At 41.0% G+C, this 18,690-nt stretch overlaps 1 protein-coding gene across 2 annotated transcripts in view; it reads left to right on the top strand.

Annotated features, from left to right (window-relative positions):
- The window catches only part of SLC38A11 (solute carrier family 38 member 11), a gene marked incomplete at both ends in the record, with an annotated part of 45,974 nt that extends 28,914 nt beyond the window's left edge, over positions 1 to 17,060 (top strand). For both annotated transcript variants that reach the window (XM_080927172.1, XM_080927173.1), the window contains 2 exons: positions 4,421 to 4,552; positions 16,767 to 17,060. In XM_080927172.1, coding sequence (XP_080783298.1) covers positions 4,421 to 4,552; positions 16,767 to 17,060 — 426 coding nt within the window. The remainder of the gene's footprint in view (positions 1 to 4,420; positions 4,553 to 16,766) is intronic.
- Between the last annotated feature and the right edge of the window lie 1,630 nt (positions 17,061 to 18,690).

The raw sequence follows: 18,690 nt of genomic DNA, 5'->3' as shown, positions 1-18,690 counted from the left end.
GTCTTTCCTATGGGAAAAGGACTTTCTACTCTAGCTGCCATGACAGGAAAGCCGAATAAAGCCAAGATCTTTGCCTTGGTAGCAAGTACCATGCAGGGCGCCATATGAATCACAGTAGTTGTTGGTGCTGTCTGCACACATACACACATAGAACCAACATGAGCACAACTATTTCTCTTCATAGGTCAAAACTGCCAGGCACATCTAAAGAAAATAAATAAAAAAAAAAACCTCTGCCCCGATATATATACCCTTCGCTATCCTGTCTAAGTGGTTATTTTAGCCTCATAATCTCATTTTATAGGTGTATGGAAGAGTTGTGTTTAAAGAAGATAAATTTGGGGGAAACATCAAACTCATATCATCTATAGTTATTATTATCACCTTTAGGTCTCTGCCAGCAGGGCTGGAGCAGCTGATCTGTGGGGAGATCATCTATCTGGGTGATTCTTCAACACATGTCATCTTCATGGTACCTGGTACCTGGCTCTCTACCCCCACTGACAATTCTTGTTTCTCTGGGATTTTATACATGGTCACCACATTGTTCAAATGCTTCTTCCTGTCCTCCATAGATAACGTCCTATTTTTTTCTTCTCTGTTGCCTTTCTGTCCACGGTGACTTCGGCTTGTATTTCAACTCTAAACTTTATTGGTGCCACAAGCTCAGACAGGTCACTCACGTTTCAGCATAAAGAGGAGTACTTCTTAGGGAGACTGTCACATTTGTGTGCCATGGTTCTAAAATCCCGCCTGGGGTGACATGGGAATGAAGAAATACAAACACACATGTAGGAAAGCTGGAGTTGGGTGGGATGTGCCTGCTCTGATGGAAGGCACTTACTATGACTAGCCTAGAAACTAATATGTTTATGATATACAGGGTAAGGAGAAGGGGTTAGGTAGTCCTGAGGGAGGTCTCAGACAATAGACATCTGGATAGAAGAACCTGAGACAGAGTACACTTTTTGTGAACAATTGCACATGGGAAGGGTTGGCCAATCCGATTGGTCTGAGACATTGGGGTCCTTGCTATGGCTGTGTCCAAGTCAAAATTCATCTGCTCCTTACATGTTCATTTAGGAATTTCTCAACTCCCCACACTGGACCATTCTAGATAATGAGAACGCCTTCTAAACTCTAGTTAGTCTTTTTTTATTGTGCCACAAACTGTTCTCTATTTGTTTCTTTCTTTTTTTTTTAACAAACAAAGATAAATGTACAGATTTTAAACATTTTTTGCTTAAAATTATACATTTTTGTCAGTACTGTTTTTTCAGACATTAAAATAATTTTTACATAAAACCATGTGAATATATTTTTTTTAGTCAGTACTTGATTTTTTTCAAGGGCTTGACAGTATGCATTGAAAACCTAATAGTTACAATAAGCGTAAAGTACATGCAAAACAAAACGCAACATGGAAATAGTCAAAGTGTTCTTGTTTTGTAAATATATGTATATTTTTTTGTTTTCTTTATTTCTTGGACTTCATACAGTCTGTGAGTTTTTTCTGGGGGAGTGCAAGCCTCTGGGGTTAGCATCCCACTATCAGTGACTGCATATTATGTCTGTTCTTTTGTGACTGGGTTATCTCACTCAGGATGATATTCTCTAGATGCAGCCATTTTCTTAAGAATTTGGTTAAGTCATTGTTTCTGGTGGCTGAGTAGTATTCCATTGTGTATATGTACCACAATTTTTGTATCCATTCATCTTCTGAAGGACATCTGGGTTCCTTCCAGCTTCTGGCTATTATAAATAGAGCCGCTATGAACATTGTGGTGCATATATCTTTGTTGTGTATTGAAGTGTCTCTGGGGTATATGCCCAGAAGTGGAATAGCTGGGTCTTCAGGTAGTACTATATCCAATTTTCTGAGGTATCGCCAGACAGATTTCCAGAGTGGTTGTATTAGCTTGCAACCCCACCAACAGTGGAGAAGTGTTCCTCTTTCTTCGAAGCCTCGCCAGCATCTGCTGTCATCTGAGTTTTAGATCTTGGCCAATCTGACTGGTGTGAGGTAGAATCTCAGGGTTGTTTTGATTTCCATTGATGGTGATTGATAGTTTTGCTGGTTATAGCAGCTTGGGCTGGCACTTGTGCTTTCTTAAGGAGTGCATGATGTCTGTCCAGACTCTTCTAGCTTTCATAGTCTCTGTTGAGAAATCGGGTGTGAGTCTGATTGGTCTGCCTTTATATGTTACCTGACCTTTTTCCCTTACTGCTTTTAGTATTCTTTCTTTACTTTGGGCGATTGATGTTTTTACTATTATGTGTCGGGAGGTATTTCTTTTCTGGTCCAACCTATTTGGAGTTCTGAAGGCTTCTTTTATGCTCGTGGTCATCTCATTCTTGAGGGTAGGGAAGTTTTCTTCTATGATTTTGTTGAAGATATTTACTGTGCCTCTTAGTTGATACTCTTCTCCCTCTTCTATTCCTATTATCCTTAGGTTCGGTCTTCTCATTGTGTCTTGGATTTCCTGGACATTTTGAGTTAGGAGCTTTTTGTTTTTTGCATCTTCTCTGGCTGTTTTGTCTATGTTTGCAATGTTGTCTTCTGCCCCCGAGATTCTCTCTTCGATCTCTTGTAATCTATTGGAAATGCTTGCTTCTGTGACTCCTGATTTCTTTTTTTGGTGTTCTGACTCTAGGGTTATCTCTTTTAGTGTTTTCTTTATTGTGTCAATCTCTGTTTTAATTTCCCTCTTCCATTCCTTTATTTTTTTGGTTCTGTTTTCCTCTAGTTCTTTGAGTTCTTTGAGTGTTTTTCTTGTTTCTTCTTTAAAAGCTTCTGAATCTTTTTGCTTTTCCTCCCTTTCTTGTTTAAGTAACTCTATCAGCATCTTGAGGAATGATTTCAGGTCTGTGTCTTCTTTTTCTGGAGTGTTTGGAGTTCCGATGTTTGCTGTTATGGGAGAGCTGGGCTCTGGTGTTGCTAGATTGTCTTGGTTCCCTTGGGATATACTCTTTCTCTTTCCTCTTGCCATTTTGTTGTCAGTGATATGTTCTTACCTTTCCCTTGTATCTGGTCTGTGTCCCTGGTTCTCCACTGGTTGAGGTGTCAGATGGGTAAAGCCCTGTTTTATGCCTCAGAGTAGTCGGGTGTGAGCAGAAGTTCCAACGTTCTGTTTCTGTTTGCTGGATCAGGCACGGCAGGGCAGGGCAATGCAGGGGGTGCACTTTCCTGGTGTACTCCACAAAGATCTTTCTGCTCCCCTGTAGCCCAGGTCTCCCACCCACCAGTTGCTCAGCCTCTACGAGCCTCCGTTCCAGGTAGCAGGTAGGCCAGGCTCTGCTCTGCGTCCTGAAATCGCCTCCGGGTGGAAACAGAAGTTCTAATTTTCTGTTCCCAATCGCTGGATCGGGCAAGGTGGGGCAGGGCAAGTTATGGTGTGCACTTTCCGTGTGCACTCTGCAGAGATCTCTCTGCACCCCTTCAGTCTTGGTCTCCCACTAACCAGTTGCTCAGCCTCTATGAGCCGCCGATCCGGGTGGCAGGTAGGCCAGGCTCCGCTCTGCGTCTGGAAGTCGCCTCCGGGCGGAAACAGAAGTTCTAATTTTCTGTTCCCAATCGCAGTTGCTCAGCCTCTATGAGCCGCTGATCTGGGTGGCAGGTAGGCCAGGCTCCGCTCTGCCTATTTGTTTCTTTATATAAGTTATGGGTCTTCTTTTGGGATGTCAATTCTTGAGAACAGGAATCATCCCTTATTGTAAATCATCTTCTTATTGTAAGTGTATCAGACTGGGACACATCCAGTAGGTAACTAAAGATTACCTTCCTGGCCTCTGTGTTCATGAAAAACAGTGATGAACTTGTCTTAGTTTACCTTTCCTCTTGTAGGTTTTATTTGTATAGCATAGATTTCCTATTAATAAAGGATAGTGTTCATCCAGTATCATGACAAGGGTAGATCCCAACACCTTCCTTAGAGGCCATTAAACAATCAGTTAGTATTCATAGCTTGTTTTAGTGGTTACCCTACCAGCTCAAGAAGGATAAGGCAACAACCCAAGAGCCTTATTACCCTAAAAAAATATGTATGTATGTATGTATGTATGTATGTATGTATATATGTGTATATATATATATATATATATATATATATATATATATATATATATATATACATACACACACACACACACACACACACACACACACACATAAACACTAGTGTGCCATGCTCTGGGTCTACAGCATAGGACACCAACTGACAAAGAACTTAGTAAAGAATTCTTATTATTGCTATGTGTGTGGATATGTAAATTAGAAAGATAGAAATGTTCCTAGTGGCCTAAGGTTTGATGAATTGCCTCACTGGTAGTGTTTGACACAGTCATACTGCTACTGTGAAAGGGTCACAGCGATTCCAGCTACCTTAAGGGCATCTCTCAGTCTGATCTGTTTCTTTGCCAGGTAGTTGCCAATGTGTTTTTTGGAGGGACTCTTTCATCACTGTTTCACGTCATCTTAACCGTGGCTGTTGCTACAGCAGCCACACTGGTATCATTGCTGATCGACTGCCTTGGAATAGTTTTAGAACTCAATGTAAGTACATTGAATGATTTGCTCCCTCCTTTCTTAAAATGATTTTCATTTTTTTAAAAAAAGTATCGCCTTATGAAGAGTAATGAAAATCTGTTTACAACATAATAATAAATATTGGCAATGATGATATTCTGCTGTTTATGGACCATATATAGTTTGTAGCAGAGCTTCCATGGTTGCAAGTTCTGTCCCTGTACTATAAAGGTATTTCTCAAGTTGACTAAATCCTTTATTGTATGTGAATATGTAAATATCTCATAAACTTGTTGGAGTTATAGAAGGAAGAAATTTTTATACCAATCATATAATTGCTTTGGATAACCCAATTTTCTTTTCCTTTAAATACTTTTTTTTTTCTCTCCCCAGACTTTTGTCATCTCTAATACACTCAGATGTAGGTCTCTATTGTGTCCTGTCTGAATTGATCCATTTCTTTCAAAGCAATTGGAAATGCTGTTGTCCTATAACCCAGCCCTTGCCTTTATGGAAACATATTTCCAATGTTCTTCTGCGAAGGCTCCCTTAGCTGCTGGGTTTATTTTTAGCCTGTAACTATGCTGCATCGATTTTTCCTCTTGTCCTTTGCCTTATCTGTTTTTCCATTTGTTCCTTCTCCTGCAATGATTATTTTTCGATGTCTGTCTAAGTCTTACAAAGACTATTGCCAAGTGCATCTTCTAACTCATTTAGTCATTGACCAAGAAGTAATTGAGCGATGCTCTGTGTTACACAGCAGAAATACAGTGACAGAAGAAAATTAGGGTAGAAAAAAATCTAACCGTTCTCATCAACATGAAAGTTTAACTGCTGTGTAGATGATGAAGAACATACAACACACAACTAGCACACTTTGACAGACTCCATAGGGAACGTGGAGGGACAGAGAAGCACATCAGAATAATTCCACTCTATCTGGTTCAGCTAGGACAATGGTGCCCTTTGACGAGGTAGCAATGAATGAAAGCCACCACCTCAAGGTCATTATTCTTCCCTTACACGAACTAGCCTTACAAGGTTTCTCATCAGAAGAAAATGAGTTGGCACTTTCTGGTCATGTGCCACAGGGATAACAGTTACCCAGGAGAGGCTGCAGTCCATCATACATTCCCGCCATAAGAATTGTGGGATAACTGAAGGCCGATTCTTCATACTCACTTCACTATGCTGTCACAATGCCAATGTGACTACAAGTTCCGGATGAAAGGAGAAAAATAGTCTATTGAGCAGCAAATAATTTGGACTTTTCTTATATTTGATAACATGGACTCTCCATTTCCCTGAAACCCCAGACTCTAGGGATCCTAGGGGATCTTCCATTACACAAACCACAGGAAGAAAACCTTCCTTTTGTATGTGGATGCAACCCTGTAGTCCCAGCTAGTTAGCTTCTCAAAAGACTAAGCAGGTGGACCTCTTAAACCTAGTCTGAGCTATGTGGTAAGACCTCATCTATAAAACAATTGTCAGAAATCAATTGTAGTCTTAATTCCTGTGAATGGTTTCCATTTACCCTATGAAATAACTTTTATATAAGATCTTAGAACACATAATATTTGTACTGTCCATGAATTATCTTTACTTACCAAACTGTAAGCTCTTTGAAGACAAGCATACTTAATGACTTTCATGATAGTCCTCCACACTGGGTACTATGTTGAGAACGCTGGGCTCAAATTATTACATAAGTGATTATGTCTTATGACCACAGTTTAGGACCTTGTTATGTAAATATTTAAAGACAAAAAGCACCCACTAGAATGGAAACAGGAAATTAAGGAAAATACATATATCCATCACATATCATACACACATACATACCACACACACAAACACACACACACACACACACACACACACATATATAGTCTTAGTCACTGTGATAGTTTGTATATGCTTAGTGGCACCATTAGGAGGTGTGAACTTATTGAAATAGGTGTGTCATTGTGGGAATGGGCTTAAGACGCTCACCCTAGCAGCCTTCAGAAGAAGATGTAGAATTCTCAGATCCTCCTGCACCATGCCTGCCTGGATGCTGCCATGCTCTTGCCTTGATGATACTGGACTGAACCTCTGAACCTGTAAGCTAGCTTCAACTAAATATTGTTCTTTATAAGACTTGCCATGGTCATGGGTCTCTTCACAGCAGTAAAACCCTAACTAAGACAATACCCTGGGGACTCGGGTATTGCTGTAATAGGGCTGACCACGCTTTTGTTTAGAAGAACAAAATTTTGGGACTTTGGATTTGGAAAATCATGGAATGCTTTAATGTGGCTTAATGGGCCAACCTAGTAGGAATATGAAAGACAGTTGTGCTGAAGGAGGGTCATTTGAACTGTGTAGACCTGCTGGCCCAAGAGGAGAAGAACTTTAATATGTGGCCAAGAGACTGTTTTTGTGATGTTTTGGTGAAGAGTGTGACTGCTTTTTGCCATTGTCTGAAAAGACTATCTAAGACTAAGGTAACAAGTTTTACATTAATTGCGTCAACAAAGGAAGTCTCAAAAAAGTCCAACAGAGACTTCAATCTCTGGTTAAGTCTGATGAAGAACATTTTGAACAGATGTAGCAAACTGAGAAAGGAAAAAAAATACAAAAATATACTTTGAGTATTAAAGGAACACCAGGGTGTGAAATGGAGCTGAGTCTTGCATCAAAGGATATTAAATTAAATTAATAGAATAATGACCTTCAGGTAAGAGCCTATTCAGCTAAATTTAGGGCCAAGTATGGCAATACAAACCTTTAATACCAGGAGGCAAAAGCAAGCATATCTCTGAGTTCAAGGCCAATCTAGAACAGAGCAATTTCTAGATGAAGAAAAACTTAAATTCAGGCTTGGTGGACCACACCTTTAATACCAGTGCTTAGGGGACAGCCTGCAGATCTCATGTTCAAAGTCAGTCTCCAAAGCAAGTTCTAGGACAGCCAAGCTTAGGCCATGAAGGAGTTGGAAAACAGAAGGTTGGTGATAATGTAATAGAACAAGGGACCATGTTCCAGCTCCAGCAAGCAGCAGATTTTGGCAGCTTCGGCCATGTGGCTCTGGCTTTAGAGTATAGAAGGACCACTGGGACTATTGATGCTGGTCAGGTGGAGCTAAGAAATTAGTGGTTATTGAGAAGAGACCAGCATCACTGAGGTGAATTCTTCTGGGAAATGTTTTCTGAGAGCCCAAAGATACTGTGTTCCAGAGATAGCCGAGGTTATACCTCATGCTGCAGCTGTACTTGGTAATGTGTAAGGATCGTCCAGGTGGTACTGGTTTTGAAGGCATGAAAGCGTCATGAAGAGCAGCTAAGGCTTGGCACTCTGAGCGGTCAGTGAAGGCCACTGTTGAAGATGCAGCCTCAGTTGTAGTTGAAAGCCCAGGACTGAGGGGGTCATGCAAAAGATTTAAAGCTTGGCACCATGAAGGGAGCCTATGAGAGGCTATTGGTGTAGCCTAGTTGCAGTGGAAGATCCCAGCATATTGGAGATGTCAGTACCATGGGCTGATCACCAAGAACAGCAGGGGCAGTGGAGTAAATCAACCTGAGCTACAGAGGGCAGAGCTGCAGAAGTGATGCCAGCCCTTTTGGAGGAGCCCAGAAGATCATTTGTGGATTCCAGACATTGAAACAAGATGCCAGAGACATGGGATGGCTATCTGCTGAGGAAAGCTGCTAAGAGGGAGTGTAACAAGCCCAGGAGAAAGAAGTTTGTTGGAGTCCACAAAGAAGAAAAAGGAGTTGGAGATCTGAAGACCACTTTGACATCAAACATGGAGATGTTTGGAGTGTACCAACTGGTTTTCTGTCTTGCTTTAGGAATTACAGTTAACTGATGGGATGGATCTTAGAAGAGACTTTGAACTTTGGACTTCTAACACTGTTGAGGCTGCTATAGACTATGTAGACTCTGGAAGGTGGACTAAATGTAATTTGCATTATGCTATGTTTAGGTATGGCCCCCATAGCCTCATGTACTTGAACGAGCCTATGGGAACCAGGGAGTGGAATGTGATGGTTTGTATATGCTTGTGCCAGGGAGTGGCACTATTAGGAGGTGTGGCCTTGTTGGAATAGGTGTGTCACCGTGGCATGGGCTTAAGACCCTCACCCTAGCTGCCTAGAAGTTAGTCTTCCACTAGTAGCCTTCAGATGAAGATGTAGAACTCTCAGCTCCTCCTGCACCATGCCTGCCTAGATGCTGCCATGCTCTTGCCTTGATGATACTGGACTGAACCCTGAACTTCTAAGCCAGGCCCAATTAAATGTTGTTCTTCATAAGACTTGTCATTGGTCATGGGTCTCTTCATAGCGGTTAAACCCTAACTAAGACAGAGTTTCTATTCCTGTACAAACATCATGACCAAGAAGGAATTTGGGGAGGAAAGGCTTTATTCAGCTCACACTTCCACAAGGCTGTTCCTCAACAAAGGAAGTCAGGGCTGGAACTCACGCAGTCAGGAAGCAGGAGCTGATGCAGAAGTCATGCGGGATGTTACTTACTGGCTTGCTCAGCTTGCTTTCTTATAGAACACAAGACTACCACCAGCCCAGGGATGTCACCACCCACAGTGGGCCCTACCACCCTTGATTACTAAATGAGAAAATACTTTACAGCTGGATCTCATGGAGTCATTTCCTCAAGGGAGGCTCCTTTCTCTGTGATAACTCCAGCTTGTGTCAAGTTGACACACATAAAACCAGCCAGTACACGGGAGTGCATGTACACGCACACACATCTCACAGTGTAAGTTAGTAGCATTAACATTTCAACTATAGTTTAGAGATGTCCAAAATAATGAGCTCCTATAGAGTTACTTTTCTGTTGCTATAATAAAATACTCAAAGCAAGTTAAGAAAGAAAAAGGTTCATTTTGGCTCTCAGTTCATTATGACTATAAGCCACAGCAGCAGAAGGATGAGGCCAGTTGGGCATTCAGGAAGCAGACTGATCACATTTCATCCACACATACCAGAAAAAGAAAGTTGGGGAGGGAAAGAGAAAGGGATGGAAGGAGAGAGAGCAGAAAATGTGTCCAGGGCTACAAAACCCCAAATCCTGCCCCCAATCCTGTATTTCCTCCAGCAAGGACATATCTCATAAAGGACTCATGACTTTCCTAACAGCAGCATGAACTTGGGACCAATTTTCAATCTATGGGCCTAGTTCTCACGCAAGTCACAATGCTACCATCCCGGTTTTTGTCGTTTGATCTCCTTGGCTTTATGACTTATCTGATTTGTTTACTCACTATGCAACTATGCATACATTGTGTGTGTGTGTGTGTGTGTGTGTGTGTGTGTGTGTTTAAGAGAGAGAGTGAGAGATGGTGACCAGAAGAGAGCAAGCAGGCACACGTCAGCCATTGCATACATACATAAATAAGTGTCATCAGGCAATGTTTTGGGAGTTGGTTACCTCCTGCGGCCATGGATTTGGAAACTGAACTTATGCTGTCAGATTTGTGCTTTTACCCACTGGACCATATTACCCAGTCACCATTTTTTTAAATTTATTTTTATTTATTTTATGTGTATAGATGGTTCACCTGAATTTATATAAATGGATGTATGTCTGGTACCCTCAGAGGCAAGACTGGGTTGGGTGATGGGTGGGCACCAAATCTGAAACTAGATATAGAGCCTGCTGTAAGCTACCTTGTGGGTGCTTGGAATTGAATCTGGGTTCTCTACAAGAGCAGCAAAGTGCTCTTCCTACAACATCACCCCTCGGGCCCCAGCAGGTTCTGAAATATCAAGTTTCAGGTTCAACTGAGAGACTCCCTGAAACAAGGGAATTCGGTAGAGACTGATATAACAGGAAGCCCAAAGTCTTCTTCTAACCTCCATAGACATGATGTGCCGACATGCATGTAAATATATGTAACATTCATCACGTACAGAATCTAGGGATCTAGCTCAGGGTTTCATTGCTTTTCTAACTTATTCAGGGGTCTGGAGCCTATCCACAGCACAGAAAAAATAATGACAGGTACAGGAATTAAGAGAGGGGAAGATTAAATTTATCTTTAAATACGTTTTAATAATAATCCATGCTACATAGGAAATGATTTTCACTGGGCTAAAGTAAATATCAGGCTGAAAGTAAATTGGAAGTAAAGATTTTTGTGTTCATTCTTTGGTTTGTAGTTTTCATATTGATTAATAGAATTTCTGTGACTAGATGCGAATGGCCAGAGCCTTGTCAGGTCACTAACTGTAGTGTTTTAGAAACCCTTCTCTATTGTGGCTTTTTAGATATCACAATCACCCACAGAGATGAGGTAAGTGCTAGAGTCAGAAAGTGCATAATTAGGAAAATCCTGTTATTGGTAAAACTGAATAAATACAAGGTAACGTATTTGTGTTACCTGGTCAAATTCAAAGCCCATTTAGAGTATCACCTTTGTTTTATTGTTTTCCTAACAGAGAACAGCAATGACATATTCTCAGAGCAGAGATAGTCTCAATCCTAAAGAATCCATTTTAGAGGGAAAGAAAAAGTCCTTGACCTGTTTTGTTGTGAGACTCCATCCAGCATCTTAGTGAGATATTGCTGTTAGGGGAAAGAATGTATTTGCAGTAATTGGGCCCTATGGGTTTCTACTTGCAGTACAAAGAGGGGGGAAAAAAGAAAGAAAAAAAGAAACCACTGGTTCTGTGGCCACAGAAACCAGCCCCCAAAGCACCATGTACTGCTTGCTTAGCGGAAGAAAGCAGCCACTGAGAACCCAGACAGAGAAACATAATCAGTGGGTGAGAAAACCACAGTCCAAGTTGGCATATTTCCTAGAAGGAAACCTTTTATTTTTTTCCTAAGCTAAGATATAAGTTTAATGAGTATCAGTTGATCATAAAGAAGAAATTTAAAAGATAGATGATATTTTGTCCTTTTTCTCCCCATCTCTGCTTTTAAATATTCGTAGCAATGGAGGAGGAAGAAGGCAGGGGCAGGGATAAGAGAAGCTCTAGGGACCCAGGGAGATCCAGAAGTACTCCTTGGAAGAGCCAAAGGAAACAGAAACAGAAACAAGACAAATATGAACTCTGCAGGAGGGGCCAGAGCCTGCGGGCCATTGTAGCCCCCATTAGGTATACTCTGGAGCCTGAAGGGGAGGCTTGCTAGGAAATCACGGACCAATAGCAAGGAGAAAGGGGCATCAGAGAAAAATCTCATCTTTAGATCACCATCTGTCATTTCATATACCTCCGGCCTGATTTTTCTCTCTAACAAGCAAGAATCCTGTCCTTCTGTCCTTCGTCCCTCTCTGGCTACTAGAGAGGAACAGCTGGTAGGCTGGACCCTGCAGGGCCTTTGATGATCTCAGAAGCTGTGTCTCCATAACCAAAAAAACCATATACCTCGCTGCCTTGAGGGGTAAAAGCAGGGACCAAGGCAGGGACTATCAGAAGTGGGTCATGGTTGTCACCCTTGTCACTCCTAAGGGTCTGGGCATCTCTCTTCAGTGCAGTCACCCAGATAGGACTGATGAATAAGACTGGAGGGACCATGTCTACAAATCCTGCCACCTGAGGCCTATGCCAATGGATCCAGTCTGAAAGGCTGATTCTGCTACCTAGGCAACAGCAGCAGCAGCAGCAGCAACAGCAGCAGCAGCAAAGGGCCTGTTGAGATCCCACCCTCATCCCCATCACTGACTCCCACCCATCATTTCCACAATATTTCCCACAACTTAACTCAAAATATTTGCTGACAGTTCACAGTTCATTTAGTTTCAGCTATTTGATAACTTAATTTTTCTCATTTGCTATGTGCCTTTCATAAATACATATGATTATTCAAGTGCTAGATGGCAAAACAGCCTGTCTCTCTCTCTCTCTCTCTCTCTCTCTCTCTCTCTCTCTCTCTCTCTCTCTATATATATATATATATATATATATATATATATATATATATATTTATATATATATATATATATTTGTGTGCTGGGATTGGTACAACATTGAACAGTTCTGTATTGGGGAGGGGAATGAGGATGACTATAGGAGAGATAGAAGAAAGATGCAAGAGACAAGATATGGGAGGGCTGGAGGACATTACCATGACAGGCCCAAGTGGATTTCTCATATTTCTTACACTACAGTACCATGGGAAGCAAAGCCACAAGCTAACAAACATCTTTGCTGAACTATACACAAGACATTTGTTCTTGCCCCCCAAATCCCCCAATCCTTCCACCAAGGTCAATAGAACCCTCAACTTGAGCCTCAGGCACACCTCCTCTTATCATTCCAAGCCTCAGCAGGCCAGGAAGTCTGCCAACAGACCCTGACCTGCCTTGACTCTTGCCTGGCAGGCAGGCAAACTTTCACTCCCCCCCCCCCACACACACACACACACCTTTTCCCTCTGCTGCAGAGAAGAGGCAAAATGGCTCCGGACACTTTTTCTTTTAAAGGTGTACTTATTTACTTTTAATTATGTGTCTGTATCTGATGGCTGATGGGAGTATATGCCCAGCAGTGCAGGTGTTTAAGGAGGCCAGAGGCATCAGATTCCCTGGAGCTGGAGTTACAGGTGGTTGTATGTCACATGACATGGGTGCAGGGAATCAAACTCAGGTCCTCTGGAAGAGTAATACATGTTCTTTAACCACTGAGGCATCTCTCAAGTGCCCACAGTTTTTATTGTTTTCTATCTCTCTCTCGCTCTCTCCCTCTTTGTGTGTGTGTGTGTGTGTGTGTGTGTGTGTGTGTGTGTGTGTAGTACAAGTGTATATATGTATGTTTGCATATATGTGAGCACATATGTGTTTGTGCATTCACATTCACATTCACATTCACGTGGAAATGTTATCTAGGCAAACATCCCCAACTGCTCTTCGACCTTACTCATTGAGGCTGGGTCTCTCAATCAAACACAGAGCTTGCCAATATAGTAAGGCTCTAACTGGCTTGTTCTGGAGTCCTGTCTTCATCAGGTTAAGATTAGTTATAAGTGGACCACCACGCCTACTTGGTATTTATATGGGTTTGGGGAAGGGGTCAGAACTCTGATCCTCACACTTGTATGAAGTTTAGTGACTGAACCATCTCCTCAGCTCTATATATTTTAAATTAGGATGCTCTATTGAACCTCTTAGTATTTTCCTATTCTTGTATCTTTTACGATGGAAATATTTACTAGGCACTGTGATCTCTACCATTTTTCCTCAGAGTTTTAGATACTACCTTGGATCATCTGATCCACAAAGCCATCTATCTGTCACTACTTTCTTTTGTAAAAATTTGAAAGGCAGTATATAATTGAAAGTTTCTAGTTTAGAGATAGAACGTAGTATGAAACATAATTTTATTGGACAGTGCTGAAAAACTTGTTCTTTTACTGATGTTTATGGTATAGTCTATAATTTTATGTCACCTAGTTTCAAACTCAGTTCGCATTGGTTAGTCCTGGAGAATACCTTCAAAAGTGTTGTACAGCTAATGAGATCTTGTTTCAGAAGTAAGGAAATAAACAAACAAATAAGTAGATACATAAACAGATGAATAAGTAAGAGCCAGGCATGGTGGACATGTATTTAATCCAAGTACTTATTCAGAAAGAAGAGTCAGGCAGATCTCTGTGAGTTAGAGGACAGACTGATCTACATAGTGAGTATAAGCCAACCAGGGCTAAGAACCTGGCTTTGAATAAATAAATAAGCAAACAAACAAACAAACAAACAAACAAATCGACCTCCAGGAAAACATAAAAATGGATGGCAGGTATAAAGTTCTCAGAAAACTGCAGGTTAAAGCCACCATTGATAAACCATTACACACTTGATTAAGAGCTACTATCAAGAAACACGAGGAAACAAATGTTAGCAAAGGTGCATCCTCGGAGGGAACAGAGCTTGTCGTCTATTATGGAGAAAGTTCCAGAGGTTCTTGAAGCAATTCAAAAAGCCACTACCGTGGTGTCAGCAGTCAACGTTTACTGACTCACTGCGCATCTCACATGAATATCATGTTGGCATGTTCACTGCAGCTTTATCTGCATCTGTTAAGAACAAAGACAGCCTAAATGCCTATCAACAATGAATGAGTGAAGAAAACAGATCTTGCATACACAATGGTATATGATTTGGCTTTACAAAGACAGAAAAATTGCATCTCGCTAAGTGAAACAAGCTAGACACAGAATAATAATAATAATAATAATAATAATAATAATAATAATAATAATAATAATGGTAATAATAATAATAATAATAATAATAATAATAATAATGATCATGCAATGATCTTGCTGATTATGTGGAATTTGATTTTTAAATAGAAATGCAAAGAGAGTCAGAGGCAGGAATGTAGTTACTGGGGTGAAGGTAGAGAGAAAGACAGAGTTATAGAAGATGCAGAGTTACAAAAGATCTTAACAAGTCTAGAGGCTGAACAGACAATGACAAAGCTGATAGCACTGTGCTGTACTTGAGAATTAGGATAAATAATGGATATTCAGTTATTCTTTTCATATATGCAAAAGTAATTGATTTTCTTTTAAAACTGTCCCATCACGGTAACATGTTATCCACCTGGGTCCCATAGCGCCCTGTTGGAAGCCCTTAATATATACAAGAAGATTTACTTACAAAGAAAATTCTTATAAAGTATGAAAAATGTTTGTGAGAAATTTTTAATGTTTTAGGTAACATATAATATTAACATGGTGGTTAAAATGTGTTGCCTAAAATACAGTGAATTTGAATATTTACAGCATTTGCAAAGTCTCTAGTGAGAATGAGTTCTATTGAAAGGGAAAATCCCTTTCCCTTTGAAGTCATTGTGTATCTGTGTTTTTACAATAAACAACTCTACTACCCCTAATTTTCCGACCTGAGTTTGCCCTTAGGTTGGATTTATTGGCAACTAGTTGGGAAGGGTAGCAAGTTACTGTTATTTAGTTCTCCTGTCTAGGGTAATTAATGCATTTAACTTTAGTTGAAAGGCAACTTAGAAATGGGATTTCATGGTAAAGCCTGGGGGTGAATTTTTCCTTCTGACACAAAGGGGCACTAGTTTCAGACAGACTCAGATGAAGAGAAAAGAGAAACGCCCATTCAATTTTCTCATGCCTTCTCTCTACACAGTAGCGAAGAAGTCTCCCCATGTCCCTCTTTCTACACAAATGGCATCTAGCCCACACAGATTCGAAGGGCGCTGTAGATATACAGGGATTTCTAGATGGTATTAGGAAAGATGATGTGACTAAAACACCCATCTTGTTATCTGTCCTTAGGCATGCTGCACATTATACTGGGGTTTTGTTTGTTATTTGTTTTTCATTTGCAACTATCCCATTGCAAAGGAAAAACTTAGATGGTCTTTTCTACACATTTTGTTGGTTTTTTTTTTCTTTCTTTGTCTCTATTGAACCAATGAAACTTTTTAATATATGCAACAAAAAGTATTTTTAAAACTGGACTATTTTAAATTTTTCTACTTACTATTAGTGTGTGTGTGTATGCACGTGTGCATGTGATATAAAGATGGAAGGTGGCAGAGCACATGTGCCATGGCCTTATGTCTAGAAAACAGGACATGTCTGGAGGCTTGGTTCCCACCTTGCATCTTTGTGTTGGTTCTTGGGATGGAACTTAAGCCACCAGAGTTGTGTTTTAGAGAGGCAAGTACCTTTACCTATTAAGCCATTTGCCCCTCTCCTCCAAAAATAAATGTTTCTATAATTTTTTTAAACTAAATGTACATGTCTGTAATCCTGGTACTTGGGATACTGTCTTAGGGTTTGACTGTTGTGAACAGACACCATGACCAATGCAAGTCTTATAAATGACAACATTTATTTGGGGCTAGCTTACAGGTTCAGAGGTTTAGTCCATTGTCATCAAGGCAGGAGCATGGCAGCATCCAGGCAGGCATGGTGCAGGAGATGAGAGTTCTACATCTTCATCTGAAGGCTGCTAGCAGAAAAATGACTTCCTGGAAGCTAGGATGAGGGTCTTAAAGCCCACACCCACCGAGACACACCTACTTCAACAAGGTCACACCTATTCCAACAGGGCCACACCTTCTAATAATGCCACCCACTGGGCTGAGCATATACAAACCAGCACAGAGGCCAAAGCACGAGAATCCCTGGCAATTTGATGTCAGACTTTAATACACAGTGAAACCCTGTCTCAGTAAAACAGAACACCATAATGACTACGCAAAAAATGCATCTCTCTAACATTAATTTATGTCTTGTCTTCAACACACAGGGTGTGCTCTGTGCGGCTCCTTTGATCTTTATCATCCCCTCTGCGTGCTATCTGAAATTATCAGAAGAACCGAGGACACACTCGGATAAGATAATGGCCTGTGTCATGTTTCCTGTTGGGGCGGTGGTGATGGTGGTAGGGTTCGTCATGGCTATCACAAATCCCCAGGACTGCACCCATGGGCAGGAAATGTTCTACTGTTTTTCTGACAACATCTCCCTTACAAACATCTCCTATTCTCATCGTCAGCTGACAACACAGCTTTCCCTTCAGAACCGCAGCATCTTTCAGTGAGCTGGCTGCTTTAAACAAGAGGCACTTATGTTTGTTCCCCTGTCGAAAAATGACCACGGATGCACATCAAGACTTGCTTGTCCTTACTCTTTATGGCAATGTGAAAAAATTTTATAAAATGAATATATATTTCATTTTAAACAAGAACAGACATTTTATTCTGACTGTACTAATTAAGAAAGACCAGTGAAGTCATAAGTACCTGCTTTCAGCCCCACAATTATTATTATTATTATTATTATTATTATTATTATTATTATTATTATTATTATTATTATTGTCTTGTATGTGAGTCAATGTTTTGTGCTCCCAAATAAGTGAGTATAGGTTAGAACTGGGGATTGGCTTCTTCAGGAAAAACAAAATGTTTAAGGGTGTATAAAGTTGGAGGGAGAGGAAAATGCAACCCTTGGATAGGATAGCTAACCCAGCAGCAAAAAGAAGGTCTCTATTTTAACATAGAGGGTAGCCCTTGTTTAGGGGGATGTGGGTCTCTGGATCAACAAGCAACACCATCCCCAATTATAAAGCACAAGTAATAAACTGGATAGGCAGAGAAAGCTCTGTGTCAGATATCAAAATTATCTGTAGGCTTTTGCACTTGTGGGAATTGGATGAACAGGCTATTTTAAAACAGAAGTACACACTCTTGTTCTGAGACATTAGCCTAACACATCAGTTACATTTCTGATCCAGACTCACCGAGACACCAGCCTGGCAGGAGCCGAATCTAGAGACTAAAAGCTTACCCTGAATCTGGGCTCCCCAATGGAACAGACATTCTCACTGTCCCGGCCCTCTGGGAACAGTTGGGAGTTTTTGTAGATTTAGGTGTTATAGATTAGGGTGTTTTGTTTGCTTGCTTGCTTTGTTTAGGGAATGTTTGTTTGGACTGGTTTCTTTGTTTCCAGACAGGTTCTCACTTACATGATCCTGACAGGCCTGAAACTATGTAGACCAGGCTAACTTTGAACTTAGGGTGATCTGCCCGTCACTTCCTCCTGAGAGTGCCGGGGTCCAAGGCATGAGAAAGCCATGGACAATGACTAGGTAGCAGGTGCTAACCTGGGGGGTCATACAGGGTATTTTCTGGAAATGCTGATAGTAGCAAAGAGGAAGGAATTGGAGCTGAGGATGAGAAGCAGAACTCTAATGCTGCTAAGCCACAGAGCTCGCCCTGTTAAAGTGCTGTTGCCTCCCTCCGGAGTGCCTAGATATGGCTGCTAGGGAAGAATGGGGCCTGGGCCAGACGCTGCTTGCAGCCCAGCAAACCGTAAAGAGGTAAGAGCCAGAGGCTAGGCATCTATAGCATTTACTGTCAGACATGCCTGAGAGGAACAGCTGAGCCTACTACAGGCAACCTCCGTTTTGAGTAAGGATTTCATGTCTTCAACTCCTTTAAGATCTGTAATAGGTAGAGGGAAATCAGGATCAGCTCAATAGTTTCCTTATATCAAGTACCACCAGGATGGTCATTTTTACCTTTTCATCCATGTTTTAACCATCCTGATGCTAATTCTGAGACAGTATGAAATTCATGCAGGCATATTTTGAAAACATAATACACAGGCCAGATATTCCCTAAGATCTATATAAAACTGTCCCATAGTAGCATCACTCAAGTGGTCAA

The sequence above is a fragment of the Micromys minutus genome (genome assembly GCF_963924665.1).
Source record: "Micromys minutus genome assembly, chromosome: 13".
NCBI lineage: Eukaryota > Metazoa > Chordata > Mammalia > Rodentia > Muridae > Micromys > Micromys minutus.
Note: the sequence above shows the minus strand (reverse complement) of the source record. Positions and strands in the feature narration are given on the sequence as shown.